Source organism: Theobroma cacao, chromosome 8, assembly GCF_000208745.1.
Source record: "Theobroma cacao cultivar B97-61/B2 chromosome 8, Criollo_cocoa_genome_V2, whole genome shotgun sequence".
NCBI classification, from domain to species: Eukaryota; Viridiplantae; Streptophyta; class Magnoliopsida; order Malvales; family Malvaceae; genus Theobroma; species Theobroma cacao.
The window spans coordinates 18694364-18713843 of record NC_030857.1 but is presented as its reverse complement, the minus strand read 5'-3'; the positions used below and the strand labels follow the sequence as shown (position 1 = coordinate 18713843).

Sequence of the window (19480 nt, the reverse complement as noted above, 5' to 3'; positions counted from 1 at the left end):
CGACTTGAAATAATGGACTAGGTTTGTTCTTTCTGTTGACAGAACAAAAGTTGCAGAAACTTCAGTTGATTTGTCAAATTTTATTCTCAAACGGAAGTGCAAATTTCTGGAACTCTACTTCAAGCTGCTTCAAGGAAGCAGAATTGGAAAACAATTTGAGTTGATAGTTGACTGGAATCAACTAAAATAATTGTAATAATCTACTAAAACAATAATAATTTATTATTTAAAATCTCCCATGCATTAAACCTGTTTTTTGCAGGCAAATCACGAGTGTGGATCTGTCTCACTTCTCTCTAAGCCAAGTAGGGAAGAAGATTCCCTCCCCATATCCCTCTCTGATCTGAAAGGCAAAACTCCTATGGATTGGGATGATGAAGATGCATATGTTGAGAATGCACTGATATTACTGTTCACCGTTGTGCTTGTTCCTCTCGTGGACCCTTCAGCAACCACTTTTGGCGCTCCTGGCCTCTCAATATCGATGACTCCTTCTAGCATCTGCACCACTTTTCCCATCATTGGCCTCTGGGAAGGTTGCTCCTGGATGCACCAAAAGCTCACCATGATTGCCCTTACCACTTGCTCAATATCAACTTCTTCTAGTCTTTTGTCAACAATGCCCTCAACATTACCCTTCTGAAACTCCTCATAAGCCCACAAAGAGAATCTTTTACCATCTGTTTCTGTTGAGACCTCGAAATTCCTTGTCCCACTCACTATCTCTAACAAAACCATTCCATAACTATAAACGTCACATTTTGAAGTTATCGGGAGATTAGCAAGCCACTCGGGTGCCAAATATCCTCTTGTCCCTCTAATACTTGCTAAGGACAGGTACCGATTATTCTTTGGATTCATAAGCTTTGCAAGGCCAAAATCTGACACTTTAGCAGTGTAACTTTCATCTAAAAGAATGTTTTCCGGTTTTATGTCACAGTGAATTATGCAATCTCGACATTCCTCGTGAAGATAAGTGATTCCTTTAGCTGTTCCAAGAGCGATGTTAAATCGATTTTTCCAATTCAACCATTTCCCCTTCTTGTCTTTCGACATAAAAAGGAAATTGTCAAGTGAACCATTTTTCATGAATTCATAGACTAAAAGCCTATGATGCCCATCAGTGCAAAATCCCATTAATCTCACCAAATTCAAATGGTGTGTGCTACTAATAGTTGCAACTTCCATTCTGAATTGTTTCTCACCCTGCTCAATTCCCTCTAGTTGCTTCACAGCAACCACCATACTATTAGCAAGTGTTCCTTTGTAAACAGCCCCAAAACCTCCTGTTCCAAGCCTCTCCGAAAACCCTTTTGTATACTGTTGCAGTTCCTTGTATGAGAACTTCACTGGCGCGCCAGATGCATAATCAACAAGTACATATCGAGCTGATATATGCCCAAATTTGGGACTACTTCGGTAACAGCAGCACCAAAAACCAATCAATAACGCTACCAAAACCAAAAGGCTGGCCAAAACCACAACAGCAACTATCAACATAGGTGACCTCGAATTGTTATCCTTCCCTGCATTATCTTGGTATGGTGATGGATTTGGGACCGCTGGCCAACAAACTTTCACGAATGAGGTGCTAGGAAGAATCGCATTCTGGTAACCACTAACAAAATCTGGGGTTTTCATGTAACAAGATCCACTTCCATCAGCTACTGAAGTGGAAGCAATGCAAGAACCACTCCCAAAACAATTCACTCTACAAGCTAGAATTCCCTCGTAAAATGTCTGAGGGGAAACCTCGGGTGGATAAGTTAAAAATTTAGCATGTCCTAATTCTATCATGGTAAAATTCCCTGGGCAATCCTCAATTTCCACTTTCCTCTTGCATCCTTTTCTACTATCATTTACATCAATGAGCTCAAAATTCTGGGATGGGCATCCACAAATGGGATTCATATCTTTGTAACTGCAAATCCCCATGTTGCCACAGTATCCAAAAACCTGACACTGGTCAGTTACAGCTGCCCATGTCGAGGTTATATTCCCACTCCCCTTACTAGTGCTATAAATCCTCAAATTACCATCACTATCCATCCTCAAAAATCTGAACGCACCATTCCCTTCACCGTAGTCAGTACTATAAGCCATAATCATTCCACTAGAAAGCGAAGGATCAAAGCCTCTCAAAATTCCAGTAGACTCCAATACATATCTAGGTGAAGTCAAATTTCCTTTGATGGAAGAGTTGAATCCTAGATTCCAGTATTCTATACTATTATTCCACTTTAAAGTAAGATTCCCTATTTTGTTAAGAGATAACGAGTAAGAACCTGAACCCAAACTCTTACCAACAGTAAAATTCTGTGAAGGAACGAGGGTATCAGTCGGGTTCTCGAACGAGGACCATGTTGGGGAACTATCATTGTTAAGCAGCTGAAAGTTGCCTGAATCGTCAAGAGACGCATGTGAGACACCTCGGTCGGCAGTACCAGATTCCCAAACAATGGTGCCGGAGCCATTAATTAGGCGGAGGGCTCCAGTGAGAAGCAAATGTAGAGTCCCACCAGAGTCAACAACGGCTCCAGCGCTATGGCTGCCACCACCAGCCGACCATACTGTAACTCCAGCGGAGTAGGTGATGGCAGCTACATAAGAAAAGGGAGCTACAGGAATGAAGGAAAGTGAGAAGGTGGAGCTGGGTGACGACCAGGATTGATTTGCATCTGAAGCGTGAAGAGTTGAGCCTAGAGGTATGATAGTGGACGATGACGAAACGGTGAAGAGAAGATGGAGGAGAAGGAGCAGAAAAAGGGATAACTTAGCCATATGTTGTAGTCTATGGTGTTTATTTGCATTCTGTTACCTTTTTGTTATCCCATCATTTCATTTAACAAGACAAGGAGTCGAAGTTGAGTAAAGACAAAGAACGAAAACATTGTACGGTCAAGGAAGGGAAGAATTTGTTCATGGCAGAAAGTTCACCCTCTTTTTGCAGTAGAATTTTGGTAGAGATACGGAAGAAAGCAATAACCCTTTTTAGAAGTTAGAAGTAGTAAAAGTTTAAACTTGTCGGTCTTACACCTTTCCATTCTTCATTCTTACTCGGGGATGCTAATGGATTTCCTATAAATAATAATTTTTAATATTAAATTTTATTTTTTTTTATATATTTTTTTTTTTCATAAATTTCTTTCAATTAAGATAATACTTTATTCAAGATAGATATGCCTTTAAACTTTAATTTTTTTATAAATTAATTTTACTTTAATTTTCACTAATACTATACATAAAAATTAGTTTAAATTTATTTAATCATGTATTTAATGAATAGTGTTTAGGATATTAGGATAAGAGTGTATATAACAATTCAAAAATTTAATTAGATATTTATAAATTTCAAAATCTTATAAAATAATAAGATTCGGATTAGAATATGTTAAAAATACCTAATACCTTACCTTTTGACATGCTTATTCAATTATTCATACTTTCTCGATCCACAACTTTTACAAACCATTTGGGTCATTGTCTATTTGTTGAGATAAGTGACCATTATAAAACTAACTGTGATAAAATATCAAGCCATTTTCCTAAATTTGTTTGTAATTAAGTACAAGAAATAGGAGTGAAAAGACCCCCATTTTTTGCCTTTGGTCCCTGAAAATTTCAAAGCTCCAATAGCAAGTTTGCATATTGATTACAAACACCCTTTTATGTCCGTTTTTTGGTTTCTTTTTTTTTTAATTTTAATCTTACTTATTTTAATTATTTGACTTTTTAAATTTTAATTAACATAGATTTGAAAACCATGTTATACAAAGTTATTAAAAAGTATTTTTTAATTTAAATTATTTATAATTTATAAATAAATAAGGATCAAACTTAAGAATATCTAAATCAAACTCAAACGACACTATTTATGAAACATTGAGGGAGTAAAAGGCTTAGGTAGTGTTTCGTGTTGAGTGATCGTCTCAAAATCTACAGTGATTTGCATTTGGTGATTAGATCATCATCTTTGGTAAGAAATATAGAGGCGTAGAGCTCCGCTGTGGAGAAACTGAAGGGCCCCACCGGAGTCAACATTGCTGCCTTCTGTCCAAATTGGAACTCCACCAGAGTAGGTGATGGAGGCAGTGTAAACATTGGGGCTCGTGGAGATGAAGGAGATGGAGAAGGTGGAATTGGGTGAGGACCATGTTTGATTTGGGGTTGAGGCGTAGACGGTGGCGCCTGAAGGGATTGTGGCTGATGATGGAACAGAGAAGAAAGTTGCTAGGAACAGGAAGAAACGGAGGAATTGGAGGGTCATTTTTTCTTTGTTTCTGTATTAAGGTTTGGGGGTGTTATGGGATGCCAGTTTCGGTCTTTTAAAGAGGGAGGATACTGTCCGTAGTCATTTGTTTCGTGCCTTTTGGTTTTGTTTATTCCACGTCTGTTTCCAGCTGGTCGTTCACGAAAGGAGGAAGGATTGGCTTCTGGTCTGTTCTGTCGGAACAAACCTTCTCTCCCCTCTCCACCCACCAAACAAAGAAGTTGAACCATGAATAATCCAAATTGAATACTCATGTACCAGTGAAGGTCTATAGCAGTACCCTTAGAATTATATGTTTTTAACAGATTCAAATACCCTAATTGAAACGGCATGTTACAGTTAGAAGTTTCTATTAGTTTTGACAAATTCAAACTTGAATTGAATTGAGTTACATTACAGCTTCAAGAAAAAATTCAGGTTATAAAATCTATTGCAGCACTAGCAATAGCAATTGTCACTGTACACACAACAGGGGAAAAAGTTTCAAATAATTAGCTTCTTCAATTAAAATTATTTTCCTGTCATGTTTAGATGTACACTACTTTGACTTGAAATAATGGACTATGCTTGTTCTTTCTGCTAACAGAACAAAAGTTGCAGAAACTTCAGTTGATTTGTCAAATTTTATTCTCAAATGGAAGTGAAAATTTGAGGAACTCTACTTCAAACTGTTTAAAGGAAGCAGAATTAGAAAACAATTTGATTTGATAGTTGACTGGAACTACTAAAATAATTGTAACAATCTACTAAAACAATTATACTTTATTATTTAAAATCTCCCATGCATTAAACTTGTTTTTTGCAGGCAAATCACGAGTGTGGATCTGTCTCACTTCTCTCTAAGCCTAGTAGGGAAGAAGATTCCCTCCCCATATCCCTCTCTGATCTGAAAGGCAAAACTCCTATGGATTGGGATGATGAAGATGCATATGTTGAGAATGCGCTGATATTACTGTTCACCGTTGTGCCTGTTCCTCTCGTGGCCCCTTCAGCAACCACTTTTGGCGCTCCTGGCCTCTCAATATCGATGACTCCTTCTAGCATCTGCACCACTTTTCCCATCATTGGCCTCTGGGAAGGTTGCTCCTGGATGCACCAAAAGCTCACCATAATTGCCCTTACCACTTGCTCAATATCAACTTCTTCTAGTCTTTTGTCAACAATGCCCTCAATATTACCCTTCTCGAACTCCTCATAAGCCCACAAAGAGAATCTTTTACCATCTGTTTCTGTTGAGACCTCGAAATTCCTTGTTCCACTCACTATCTCTAACAAAACCATTCCATAACTATAAACATCACATTTTGAAGTTATCGGGAGATTAGCAAGCCACTCGGGTGCCAAATATCCTCTTGTCCCTCTAATACTTGCTAAGGACAGGTACCTATTATCCTTTGGATTCATAAGCTTTGCAAGGCCAAAATCTGACACTTTAGCAGTGTAACTTTCATCTAAAAGAATGTTTTCCGGTTTTATGTCACAGTGAATTATGCAATCTCGACATTCCTCGTGAAGATAAGTGATACCTTTAGCTGTTCCAAGAGCGATGTTAAATCGATTTTCCCAATTCAATGATTTCCCCTTGTCTTTCGACATAAAAAGGAAATTGTCAAGTGAACCATTTTTCATGAATTCATACACTAAAAGCCTATGACGCCCATCAGTGCAAAATCCCACCAATCTCACCAAATTCAAATGGTGTGTACTACTAATAGTTGCAACTTCCATCCTGAATTGTTTCTCACCCTGCTCAATTCCCTCTAGTTGCTTCACTGCAACCACCATTCTATTAGCAAGTGTCCCTTTGTAAACAGCCCCAAAACCTCCTTCTCCAAGCCTCTCTGAAAACCCCTTTGTGTACTGTTGTAGTTCCTTGTATGAGAACTTCACCGGCGCACCAGATGCATAATCAACAAGTACATATTGAGCTGACTTATGCCCAAATTTGGGACTACTTGGGTAACAGCAGCACCAAAAACCAATCAATAACGCAACCAAAATCAAAAGGATGGCCAAAGCCACAACAGCAACAATCAACACAGATGACCTCGAATTGTTATCGTTCCCTGCAATATCTTGGTATGGTGATGCGTTTGGAACCGCTGGCCCACAAACTTTCACGAATGAGGTGCTAGGAAGAATCGCATTCTGATAACCACTAACAAAATCTGGGGTTTTCATGTAACAAGATCCACTTCCATCAGCTACCAAAGTGGAAGCAATGCAGGAATCGCTCCCAAGACAATTCATTCTACAAGCTACGATTCCCACGATAAATGTCTGAGAGGAAACCTCAGGTGGATAAGTTAAAAATTTGGCATGTCCTAATTCTAACATGGTAATGTCCCCTGGACAATCCTCAATCTCCACTTTCCTCTTGCATCCTTTTCTACGATCATTTGCATCAATGAGCTCAAAATTCTGGGATGGGCATCCGCAAATGGGATTCACATCTTTGTAACTGCAAATCCCCATGTTGCCACAGTATCCAAAAACCTGACACTGGTCAGTTACAGCTGCCCATGTCGGGGTTATATTCCCACTCCCCTTACTAGTGCTATAAATCCTCAAATTACCATCACTATCCATCCTCAAAAATCTGAACACACCATTCCCTTCACCGTAGTCAGTACTATAAGCCATAATCATTCCACTAGAAAACGAAGGATCGAAGCCTCTCAAAATTCCAGCAGACTGCAATACATATCTAGGTGAAGTCAAATTTCCTTTGCTAGAAGAGTTGAATCCTAGATTCCAGTATTCTATACTATTATTCCACTTTAAAGTAAGATTCCCTATTTCATTAAGAGATAACGAGTAAGAACCTGAACGCAAAATCTTGCCAACCGAAAAATTCTGTGAAGGAACGAGGGTATCAGTTGGGTTCTCAAACGAGGACCATATTGGGGAACTATCATTGTTAAGCAGCTGAAAGTTGCCTGAATCGTCAAGAGACGCATGTGAGACACCTCGGTCAGCAGTACCAGAGTCCCAAATAATGGTGCCGGAGCCATTAACTAGGCGGAGGGCTCCGGTGAGAAGCAAACGTAGAGTCCCACCAGAGTCAACAACGGCTCCAGCGCTATTGCTGCCATCACCAGCCGACCATACAGTAACTCCAACGGAGTAGGTGATGGCAGCTACATAAGAAGAGGGAGTTACAGGAATGAAGGAAAACGAGAAGGTGGAGCTGGGTGATGACCAGGATTGATTTGCATCTGAAGCGTGAAGAGTTGAGCCTAGAGGTATGATAGTGGACGATGAAGAAACGACGAAGAGAAGATGGAGTTGAAGAAGCAGAAAAGGGAATAATTTAGCCATGTTTTCTAGGCTGCTTTCTTTTCCCTTTTTGATAGTCCATACCATCATTGCATTTAAGGAGACGAGTGTTGAAATTGAGTAACGCAAAGGATGAAAGAGACTGTTTTAGCCGATTTTCTCATGGCGGAAGTGAAACTTTGCTTTCTCACGTCAAGGACTCTGGAGCAGTTAAAAAGTTGCCTTGCTCCCTTAGTCGCCATGGGTCCATGAAAATTTCAAAACGTCCTTTTCTTAATTTTTTATCTTAATTATATTAATTAAATTTCAATAAATATAAATTTAAAAACCCATTTACACAAGATTATTAAAAAGTGTTTTGTAAAAATTTTAATTTATTATGATTTATAAATACATAAAGGTCATACGCTATTTACGAAATTCAAGGAGCAATACATTTAGGTAGTGCTTGGTGTAAGAGGGATCGTCTCAAAATCTATAGTAATTTGCGCTTAGTGATTAGATCACCATGTTTGGTAGGAATTAAATAATCTTACAAATCACCATATGTTTGGTAGGAATTCAATAATCTTGCATGAAAGTGATGTGGGATCATATTTTTCAAAAAAGCTAAATTAGATTAATAGCAAACAAGTCAAGATAGCAGGAAAACATCACCTATCCTACAACCTAAACAGCAGATGAAATAAAAAAAAAAACCTCTACAACAATTCCTACCATATAAACCATACAACCACAAATATAGTAAAGGTGAGCAAATGGGTATATTGCGTGGTTTGGTCCACCATACTTAAAGACTAAATGAATCAATCATTTTTAAAAAATCAATCAAAACTGATTAAATATAAAAAAAGATTAAACCGACCAAATATAGAATTAGTTTGACTGGTTCAGTTTTGACCCAATGAATAAAAAATTTTATCACTTTTTCTTTTACATATTATAATATTAAAATTTATAAACTTCATTTATAATTATATATATATGAAATTAATGATATAACTTATATGTTATAATATTTTATATCAAAATTTGTATAAATAATAATTAATTATAAACAATATGTTATAAAATCTAAGGTGATAGATAATAAACTTATTAAGTGTAATCATATAAATAAAGCTTATTATAAGTTAACGAATGCTTATGTGTAAATTAAATATATATATATATAATATTACTTTATTATATATATAATTAATGATACAAATTATATGTTAAAAAGTTTTATATAATCATATAAATAAAGTCTATTATAAGTCATAGTAATACTTATGTATAAATTAAATATATGTATATATAATATATATAATATACGATTTTATTATATATATATATATATATGAAATTAATAACATAACTTATATGTTATAATGTTTTATATCAAAGTTTGTAAAAATAATAACAAATTATAAACAATATGTTATAAAATCAAATGTGATAACTAATAAAATTATTAAGTATAATCATATAAATAAAGTTTATTATAAATTATAGTAATGTTTATATAAATTAAATACATGTATATATAATATATTTATACAATTATATATATATATATATATATTCATAATATTTTATATTACGAAACATTATTTAAATGTAATAATTATAACATATTAATATGTAGGATATTTACTATCATATATTATAATGTTAACATATAACTTATATCATTTAAAAAATATAACTTGTAATTTCATATTAATATAGATTTATAAATAAATAAATATATATAACTAATATTAAATTACTATGATTATGATTTATATACGTACATATAATACCCTAATATATTTTAAATAAATTATTAATTAAGTTTATTATCAATTCTTCTTAATATATAAAAAATATTATATATATTAATATATATAGTATATAAATATATAAAAATTAGTTTGGGTTTTTTAGGTGAGATTGGTCCAAAAATTTTAAAACTGAGAACCAAACAAAAAACCAATTTGACCAAATATTTTAGACAAATTGATCCAATGGACTAATCAGATTGAACTGTTTTGTCCAAATCGCATTTGATTTGGGTGGATAATTGGTCTGGATTAATTTTGTTCACTCTTAAAATATAGCATGACCTCCAAAACACCTTTGTAGGTGCCGTAAACAAAGATTAAAATAAAAACATCCATCCTTATATAGACGCCCAATACATATTCAATAAAAACAAACCCTACAAAATAAACCTCCAATTTACATGTAAAATTTACACCCTGAACTGAACTATAAAAATCAACATAATCACAAGCAAACCAGCAACCGAGGCTCATTTTTGTTGACATCACAACTCTTTCATTCCCTTGCACAAAAAGTATATCACTTCTTTACAAGATGATCTATTTCCATAAAAAATGATGAGAAATATATTTTAGAGAAAATTGTGAGAAATAACCCACCTCATAAGGTGATTCCAGAAACAACCACCCATAAAAAGTTATTTGTTTTTACCCAAAACAAACATGAGCAAACCAAAATGCCCTTAAGAACATCCTGACAAATTAATCTCTTGATATCTCCCTCCCACCATAGAGAAAATAAAAATAAATTATCAGCTATTTCAGCTCACTCAACTCTCTCTCAGCTTTCTGAATTGTATCAACTCTGTCAACTCTCTGTTGAGCACCATCGTGATCAGGTTTTTCAGCTCTCTGAACTGTATTAGCTCTATCAACTTTCTATTGAGCACCATCGTTATAGTGTTATGGTCTATCACTCGGCATCTAGCCATATCGTCATCGATAAACAGACCCTATAATAGAAATGACATCAAGGTATGTTATTGGGTTTATTACTACAATGCATTAATTTTTAAAACTTTTTGTATAAATTAGAACATGGATTAAAACATTGCCTAGAGTTATTACACGGCATGCATCTATAATGCACATGGTGTGTAAAAAATATATTGAAATAACATGTGTTAGCACATGGCGTGTAACAGTTTTATTGAATATGGCGTGTAACATGTTGTGAACATGGCATGTAACAATTTAGAACTTACGTGTAACATTTTTGAAAGTAACGTGTAACATTTTTGAACATGGCGTGTAACATTTTTTGAACATAGCGTATAAGATTTTTTAAAAATGGCATGTAACAACATGACTGACAAATTTTAGAACACGACATGTAATGTATAAAATGACTAACAAATTTTTTGCTTTCAAAATTTCAGTAGAGTTTCATTTGTGCGACTTGTGATAAGACATGGTGGTCAGTGGGTGGATGGCATTTACAAGGATGGTGAGTCACGAATACAGGGGGTTAGGAGTGATTTGTCGTTTGCAGGCTTGATAAAGTTGGTTGAAAATGTTGTTGGGGTAAACTCATAAATTCAAAGGTTACATGCATTGATCAGTACACTCTGAGAGCTATCACGCCTAATTATCAAAGACGATGAGGATGTTGCATTAATTCTGCTAGAACAAAAGAATGTTCTAACTGGGTATGTCACCATTAAGGAATGCTAAACAAATATTATGTCACATGAAGAAGTTGTACAACATGGTAATCAGCTTAATAAAAATTAGATTTACAATGCTTCACTTATACAACAGCACTCGGTCTGTAACCCACAACAATGGCAATTGACGTATGCACAAGAGTTTGTGCAACACAGTAGACACAAGACATTCATAGAATAGTTGGCTGTATAATTTCGATCAGCATGTCCATCGAACCAATTACTTGCTTTTGTCCAACAAATGCAACAATCAAGTGAAACTATAGAGGGTGTAATGGCATTTTCAAATGAGACTACGACACTTGAGGATAACACTACGACGTTGAAGGGTGACATTGCGACGTTGAAGGGTGACACTACGATATTCGACGATAATACTACATCTGATGAAGGAAATGAGAATCGTTCCCTGTCGGTGAAGATAGATTTGATGACAATTCAAATGACGGGACTAATGAATGGCATGATGACAGTTTAAACAATGACTGGCTTTACGACAGTGATATTCCAATTTGCAATAATGTTGAAGGTGAAACGGAACTTGTTGGATGTGTTGATATAGGAAATGTTCACTGTGATGACCCATATACAATAACCTCATCACTGGTGAAAACCGGATTCGTTTGCTTGAGACATTAATCGATGACAGTTATCAGGAAAAGGGAAATGCAGAGATTTCTTGTATGTGGCTAATTCTAGGTGCAGAAAGGTTATCCTTTCAAACAATTACCACTGAAGAGTTGACATATGTCGATGGTCGCTTATACAAAGAAAAAATGTTTTCCTCGAAGGCCGAGTTGAAATGAGCTTAGAACATGTTGGCTCTAAAAGAGCAGTTTGAGATAAGAGTAAAAAGGTCATGTAAAGGTCGTTTTAATGTTGGTTGCCAGGACAAGGCATGCAAGTTCGATGCGTGTGCAATGAAGTTACCTGAAGGAGAACATTGGCAAGTTTGGACGTTCCACAAAGTACACACGTGTACTGTTGATGGTTTGCAAAGGTGATTTTGAACTGCGAGTGTGAAGATAATTTGTGAACTTATGTCACAAAAGCTTCAAGCTAATAGAGTAGCATTGAGACTTAAAAACATAATTGGTAAGATGAAGGTTCAGTGGGGATTGGAATGCTTGTATGGTAAGACCTGGCAAGTGAATGATTATGCGAAGAAGTTTGTTTTTGGTCCCTCAAAGGAGTCATTTCAACTACTACACTCATATTTTTATATGTTAGAATGAGAAAATCTTGACACAATCACTACAGTGGCTACTGATGAGGCATAAGGATTCAAATAATGTTTTTAGTCATACGGGGCTTGTATTTAGGGGTTTGGGGATGTAATGAGTCTTATAGTTGCAATTGATGCAACACATTTGAAAGTCAAGTTCAAGGGTGTTCTGTTTGTCACTGTATGCAAAGATGCGAACGAGTGCACATATCCAGTTGCATTTGGCATAGGCCATGTTAAAGACGAAGACTCGTGGACGTGGTTTCTTCGCAAGCTACGTCATGTGGCTGGTTGTCCTGAAAATACTATGTTCATTTCTGATTAGTATCTAGGTATTAAAAAAGCAATCCCAAATGCATACCCAAAAGCGGACCACGGTTTATGCAGTTACCACTTGAAGAAAAAAGTTAAAATCAAGTTCAAGTTTGATGACATTTCTATGATTTTCACTTTTGCTCAAGATTCCTATAAGGTTTTCGATTTCAACAGACATATAAACCAACTTAAGCAGATTCACGCGGGAGCCCACACTGACTTTATGAGAATAGGCCTTGAGAGATGGGCACGTGCACGTTCACTGGCAAGGTGATACCAACTCATGACATCCAACATTGCGGAATGTGTTAACTCATACTTGAAGCATGCAAGACAAATGCCAATCACTGTTTTGATTGAGTTCATCAAAGACATGTTCCAGCGTTGGTTCCATGATCAGTATGAAAAGGTCGTCAAGGTGACCACGCCTCTCAGCCCTTAAGTTGCCAATAGTTGAGCAAGTGGTTCAATGATGCACATCGCTTTGTAGTTAAACCTATCAATTGAGTGGAGTTCGAAGTTAAAGATAGGAAGATGGACAGACTTGTAAACCTATCCAAGAAGACGTGTTCATGTTGTGAGTTCCAGACAGATCTACTACCATGCAGCCATGCCATTGCGACAATAAAGTCAAGATATCTTTATTTGTTATTTGAACCTTAATTAACATAGCATTTACATTGTGCTTGAACATTGAGTTCATTGTATTTTTCAGTAAATGCAAATGTGAAGTCGTTGAATTCTATGCTGACTAATACAAGACAACTGTTTTGGTGGAAGGTTATGTGGGGTCCATTCGCCCAATAGGGCTTCTTAGTGAGTGGGACATCTTCCCTCCCCTTTGCAAGGCCAAGCGAGAAAACCTAGGAGGAAAAAGATTCCATCTGCTGGTGAAGGCAATCAAGCACAGAGATGTTCGCAATACAAGAGGTAAGGGCATAATAGACAGAATTGCCCATCCCCATGTATAGTTCCATCCATAAATCTAGCACCATTTCTAAGTCAATAGTTGCCTCCACGAGTGTGATGACCGAAAGCATGTTCAACTTGTTGACAAAGCAATCACACATGCAACACCTGTCCAATACAAAAGACAATGTTTGAAAACGTAGAGTGTCTTGTAGATGAAGACAGTTTCTTGACCTAACTAAATTTGTGAGCTATGTGCAATACCTTTCTCGCAATTTCCTCATGTAGTTTCTTACATTCATTCATATTTTGTGTTTTTCAGTTTCCTCTTGTAGCTGAGTCTTTATTTTTTTGATTTATTTTGTAGATATATTATTTGATTATTTGAAGTATTTAGTTTTGATCAATGAATAGAAAATTGTCATATTGTTTGTTACTGATCTTGATAATTTGCTATGTAATATCATATATTATTTAATTTATGTCAATTGGTATAATTTTTAACAAGTTTTATAATTAATTTTAGATAAATACATCATGGAAAGATACCGTATAAAAAAATGATCTCACCAGACTCAGATTTCGAGCAACAATGACAAATAACATTCTTTCCATAAAATGACAAAAATAAGAAAGTTCCAAAACGATGTAGTTTTATGAAAAGAAAAACAAAAATAAGAAAGAAAAAGTGTGAAGAAAAGTAGAAAAGAAATTCAAATAAGGCATTATTAAATGTAAACATTTAGGTGTGAGGGTCATGACACTAGTTTATTTGTTAGAGGTCTTGGGTTCGAACCTCAGCAAGTGCATCTTTTGAAAAATAAATTACCACGTGTTAATGTCTAAGAATGCGACGTGACAGCCTCTTGACGTGCCACATGGTAGCTTGAAACCATAAGTGCCACATCAACAATCAATGTCATAAATGCCACATTAACAATCCATTCCAAAAGTGTACGTGGCAGTGTCACGTCATCATAATGGTGACGTGGCATTACTACATCAACCACACGCTCCAATTATTAGATGTCGATGACATTTTATGGTGACACGCTGAGTGGTAATAGTTTATGGGGTGACACGCCAAAACCCAATTGTTAGATGTCAATGACATCTTATGCTCACACGTTGAGTGGTTGTAGTATTATAGGGTGACACGCTGAGTGGTTGCAGTATTATGGGGTAACATGCCACGCCTCAATTGTTAGATGTCAATGACATTTTATGGTGACACGCTGAGTGGTTGCAGTATTATGGGGTGACACCACGCTTACTTTCTAAGGCAGTGTTGGTAGTGCTGGACAAAGCTGCAGTGCTGGGAACTTGGTGCTGTAGCGTTGGAGCTTCTATTTGGTGAAGGGTTTGTGCTAAAAGGGACAGTTACTATAGTCAGGCTATTTCTAACGCGATTTTGACCATGCTTGGATTAGAACTGGGCAAAGTGATAAACATGAAAGTTATAGCCTTTCTTCTTATCTTTCTAATGGTCTAAGAATCACGTTGATTGGAATTTTGTAGCTTGTTAGATGTCATTTACGGCTTTTTGTAACTCGTCATCAGTAAAAAACCCACAGGTTAAAGGTAAAACAACCAATTAATTTAAGTTTTTGATCATTATAAGCACTGTGTCTGAATTAAAAAATTAATGTATAAAATTTACAAATATTAAAATTAATAAAATTAATTGTATCTACAAAAAAATATACATACAACTCCATATATGTTCATGGCGCTAGGGTTTAGGATTCGCTCTCACAACTGTTGCTAAAAATTTCTAGAGCGTATTGGTGACACATATTAGCAATAATATTCTGCTTAACTCTAATCAGTTCCTATTGCAAAATATCATCAATGTACCTTATGGTGAACATATTACAGTTGACGCTATCATTCTGACAATGCACCAATGCTTTTGGTAAATGAATTTCCAATGGCATCGGCGTGGAATCTAGTGTCTTGCGACGCGTTTTGTTGAAATAACCAAATTGGTGGCAGATGATGGGCATCATCCTCGTAAGAGATGTCATCTGAGCCGTACGCACTCCGTTATCCTTAGCAGCCAAAGTTCTTGCGGAGTCCACCACCTTAATTGTCCACTTGACCAAGTTGATCTTCGCAACCACCTAGTGCCCACCCACATTGCAAAGTATGAGAAAGAAATCGACATCTTCCATTTTTTCCCGTATGTCGGCTTATCACCCTCCACATAACCTCGCAACCCATCTGAAATTTCCATAGTATACCGTCCATCTTCAATTGGATATGCTGTGTATAGTGTACGAATGGTGTCTTGTGAAATATGTATACATTAGCTTATACTTCATGCAATCCAAAACTTTAGTATTTTCATAATTGAAAAATGTGCAAATAAACTTACGAAGAATATCGTATCAACCACGCATGCACGAGTGTTGTACAACTTAGACTTTGATCCTATCATTCGCTTACATAGTATGCTGAGGGATGCGTCAATTTGTTCACTTGTCATTCCCTCTTTGAGATCCTTTAATGTTGTGAAAAATTCAACCCCTTGATCCCCTAAGATCTTGACGCTATGCTTGCACATGTAATAGAATGAATTTTAAAAGGCTTGGTGGATTAATATTTTATTCAAAAACAATATTTGCAATGTTATCTATGAGCTTACCTCGCACACTCGTCTTTCTTGAAAGCTTCGTACACTTCCACCATTGAGTTTTTCAGATCTCGACGACTCATTGATGGGTAGACGTACGAGTTTGCTATGTATTTGCTAGCCATTTTGACATGTGCCTATTTAGTTGGGTTTGAAATGAGTGTTTCACGATGATAGACATCAGACAACTCTGGTGATGACAACCGTGACATGCTGCCTTCAGGAGTGCTATAAGGAACATGGTCCCCCTCAACATGAACTGATGCAAGGTTCCCATCCCATCACATAGCTATCTCGACTATTGCATCGACTTGAGGAACATGGTCACTTTCAACCTTAATTAAGTGAAGGTCCCCTTCCCTTCTCGCAGATGCATCGACAACTGCATCAACCTAAGAAACATGGTCTCCTTCAGCATCAACTGATTGAAGGGTCACATCCCCTACCACATCATCATCAATAGCGTCATTGACATGAGTTAAATTCTCTCCTTCAACACCAACAACGTCATGGTGAATGTGAACATTGGGTTCATCATGCTACCCATTATCAGCATCATCGTGGTGCTCACCATCATGGTGAGATGAAGCACCGCCTTACAAAACGAGACAAATGAGAAATAAGAATAGAAAATAGGACTACACCAGCTAAATGTAAACCACCAATATATGAGTGAAGATAGAATAACGTACTTGTGATTTCAAGCCATCTAGAATCTGACCAAAAATACAATCCTCAAACGGCTACATTGCGAGAGTTAATGACTGAATTGAAGCTTTCAGCTCTAACATGTATTTTTTATGCTTGCGTATGATCCGTCACAACTGACGTTTGGTGAATACACCGTCATTGACTCTTGTCGAATAGGTCAACTACAATAACATATATTACTGTGTTATTCAATAACCATATATGGAATTATTGAATATAAACCGTTAGAACTTTAATATCCTTATTGACGGCTCATTAGTATTGTGCGATTAAGCAAGACTGGTTGGTGGTTGAGGAGCTATCATCACCTCTGTCAACTGTAATAACAGAAATTACTATGTTATTCAATAAACATATGTGAAAATATTGAACACAAACCATTAGAACTATTCTTACTAGCGGCTGGTTAGCATTATACGTCTGAGGAGGACCTCTTGATGGTTGAGGATCTATCGTCGCCTCTATCAACTGCAATAACAAATATTACTATGTTATTTGATAAATATATGTGAAAATATTGACCACAAATCGTTAGAACCATTCTTACCGACGGCTTGTTAGCACTATGCATTTGAGAATGACCTCTTGATCGTTGTGGAGCTGTCGTCAAATGGTTCAACTGCAAACACAGATATGTAATTTGATAATCACATATAGAATTGTTGAACACAAACCGTTAAAACCATCCTTATTGGCTGTTCACTGACATTGCCATGGTTGTCCCCTTCCTCCATCAACTCAAGGCTCGACAGCTCATCGTCTCTAGAAGCGGCAGTGCGCCTCCGCTTAATAGGACCAACAACTCTTTTCTCCTTCAGGTTTCCCCTTTTTTCCCTCGCACCTAAACCCCAATCCACTCGATCCTCCATGTGTCCTATTGGCATGTACTATTGCCCCTCAGATAAGGGGATATCGATGTCCACTAAATACTCCTGTGTGGCCTCCAAGGTTTCGAGTGCCCACAACTACAAAATAGGTATTTTGATTAAATTTTATCATAATTTTTATAAAAATTCATAACATAAATTAGTAACTATTCACTCACATGTTAAGACGACTCCAGCTTCTCAACCACCTTGTAGAAGTCTTTCGGCTTCTGATTGCATTGCCATTTGCACATACGTGGGTAAACGTTGTCTTTCAGACTAAAGGGGGTAACTATTTTTTGAAAGGTAGGAATCACCTCCATTGCTCAAAACTGCAAGTCAAATGTAACCATTATCATACCGTAAATGATAAACGAGTGCAACCATAAATTATTATGTCAAAAGGAAACTGAAAAATGTTACGTGACAATACTTGTATCACCTACACGAATCCATAAATTTTGTAGCATAAACGATTATCCTTCTGCAAGTTTGGGGCAAGCACTTCGAACCCCTTCAATTGGTAGTCCTTGGTCAGCCTCCAAACATAGTGACCCTAGAGGAAAACATTCTAAGCATCGATGTCCTCCACCAATGATAAGAGCCAAGGCATCACCAGTCTACAATAGTCTTGACCAAATTAAATGTTATTCGCGATCAAAACGAGTGCCATCTTGGTCGCATCTCCTGGTCGCTAAAAGTTGCCTCCCCGAAATAAATTAAGCAACGCCTGCAGCTTAATGCTTTACTGCCCTTTCTAGTACCTCACATGAATTTTGTCGGGAACAACCTCGTATGGTTGTGTGAATATATCGGGCATTTGGTAAAACTTGAGTCCAGTGATAACGTAGAACTCCTGCTTTGATATACGCGCCTTGCTCTTGTCAAGAGCAAACCATAGCTCATGGTCCATTGACTCTGTCTCAGTGATTCGACAAATCATGATGTTTTACAGGGGACTAGTGCAAAAGTAGCCTTGTGGATATACGTCTTGTAGCATTCTGAAGCACGTACGCTTGATTGCATCATACTCCTCTTTCTCTTGGAGAGTTTTGTTGATGTAATGTAGTTGCAACCACTTACAATGGGTGTTAATGGAGACCTTGAACACCCACTTCTCCCTCAGCACAGCAAGCAAACTGTCAAGATCATCATACTGTCTAAACTGTATATGCAAAACATGGCACATATGCACGAATGAGTTAACCCATAATGTGCAACACGATATACTGAAGAAAGAAACAAATGTTGTTACACGTTATGCGTACCAAGTAAAATGTCGTTACACACTATGCATACTAAGTAAAATGCTGTTACATGCTAAGATACCAAGTCAAATGTTGTTACATGCCAACGTTGAGCCATGCCGTGTCGTGACACGTCAATTACTATAATTATTGTCCCATTACACGAACTGCCTTAAAATACCCAATGTGACGACACGCCAACCATGCCATGTCGTGACACGCCAATCACTATAATTACTAACTCGTTACACAAACTGCTCTAAAATACCCAATGTAGTGACACGCGAAACATCTCAAAAAATAAGCTAAAAACCCCAAAAACAAGTTAACCCACTACACGCTAGATCAAATGTTGTAGTTCGTGTTACACGATATACAGACACAAACCCCCTTCAAAACTTTGGTACGACCATAAACCATGACAACAAAAAAAAAATGTTATAGTTCTCTCTCTCCACAATTTACCCAAAAACCATAAAACCAGGAAGAAAACATTTAAAATATAACAAATGGAACAACACGAACATATCACAGCAACCCAACAAAAA

At 36.7% G+C, this 19480-nt stretch overlaps 3 protein-coding genes across 6 annotated transcripts; all 3 read right to left on the bottom strand.

The window, feature by feature from the left end:
• Positions 95-3027, bottom strand: LOC18593121 (G-type lectin S-receptor-like serine/threonine-protein kinase At1g34300). Its single transcript, XM_007020181.2, has one exon. The coding sequence runs from the start codon at positions 2779-2781 to the stop codon at positions 268-270; it is 2514 nt and encodes an 837-aa protein (XP_007020243.2). The 5' UTR covers positions 2782-3027; the 3' UTR covers positions 95-267.
• Positions 5011-7623, bottom strand: LOC18593119 (G-type lectin S-receptor-like serine/threonine-protein kinase At1g34300). Of its 2 annotated transcripts, XM_018125352.1 has the most exons (2): positions 7096-7381; positions 5011-6964 (listed from the first exon to the last, which is right to left on the bottom strand). In XM_018125352.1, the coding sequence occupies exons 1-2, from the start codon at positions 7282-7284 to the stop codon at positions 5081-5083; spliced, it is 2073 nt and encodes a 690-aa protein (XP_017980841.1). In that variant the 5' UTR covers positions 7285-7381; the 3' UTR covers positions 5011-5080. The 2 variants fall into 2 exon arrangements, with proteins under 2 accessions (XP_017980841.1, XP_007020241.2); XM_007020179.2 differs by having other exon boundaries at positions 5011-7623.
• Positions 15192-16958, bottom strand: LOC108663085. 3 transcript variants are annotated; one of them, XM_018125661.1, is made up of 4 exons: positions 16801-16958; positions 16121-16703; positions 15851-16025; positions 15192-15762 (listed from the first exon to the last, which is right to left on the bottom strand). In XM_018125661.1, exons 2-4 carry the CDS (start codon positions 16231-16233, stop codon positions 15559-15561), a joined length of 492 nt encoding a protein of 163 aa, XP_017981150.1. In that variant the 5' UTR covers positions 16234-16703; positions 16801-16958; the 3' UTR covers positions 15192-15558. The 3 variants fall into 3 exon arrangements, with proteins under 3 accessions (XP_017981150.1, XP_017981151.1, XP_017981152.1); XM_018125662.1 differs by having other exon boundaries at positions 15192-15738; XM_018125663.1 differs by having other exon boundaries at positions 15192-15696.

Coding starts and splice junctions, on each gene's coding strand:
- LOC18593119 (XM_007020179.2), bottom strand. CDS start 7,591: ATGGCTAAATTATTCCCTTTTCTGCTTCTTCAACTCCATCTTCTCTTC.
- LOC18593121 (XM_007020181.2), bottom strand. CDS start 2,781: ATGGCTAAGTTATCCCTTTTTCTGCTCCTTCTCCTCCATCTTCTCTTC.
- LOC108663085 (XM_018125661.1), bottom strand. CDS start 16,233: ATGGCTAGCAAATACATAGCAAACTCGTACGTCTACCCATCAATGAGT. Junction 16,026..16,120: donor AAGAAAGACGAGTGTGCGAG/GTAAGCTCATAG, acceptor GTGCAAGCATAG/CGTCAAGATCTTAGGGGATC. Junction 15,763..15,850: donor TGGTTGATACGATATTCTTC/GTAAGTTTATTT, acceptor ATATTTCACAAG/ACACCATTCGTACACTATAC.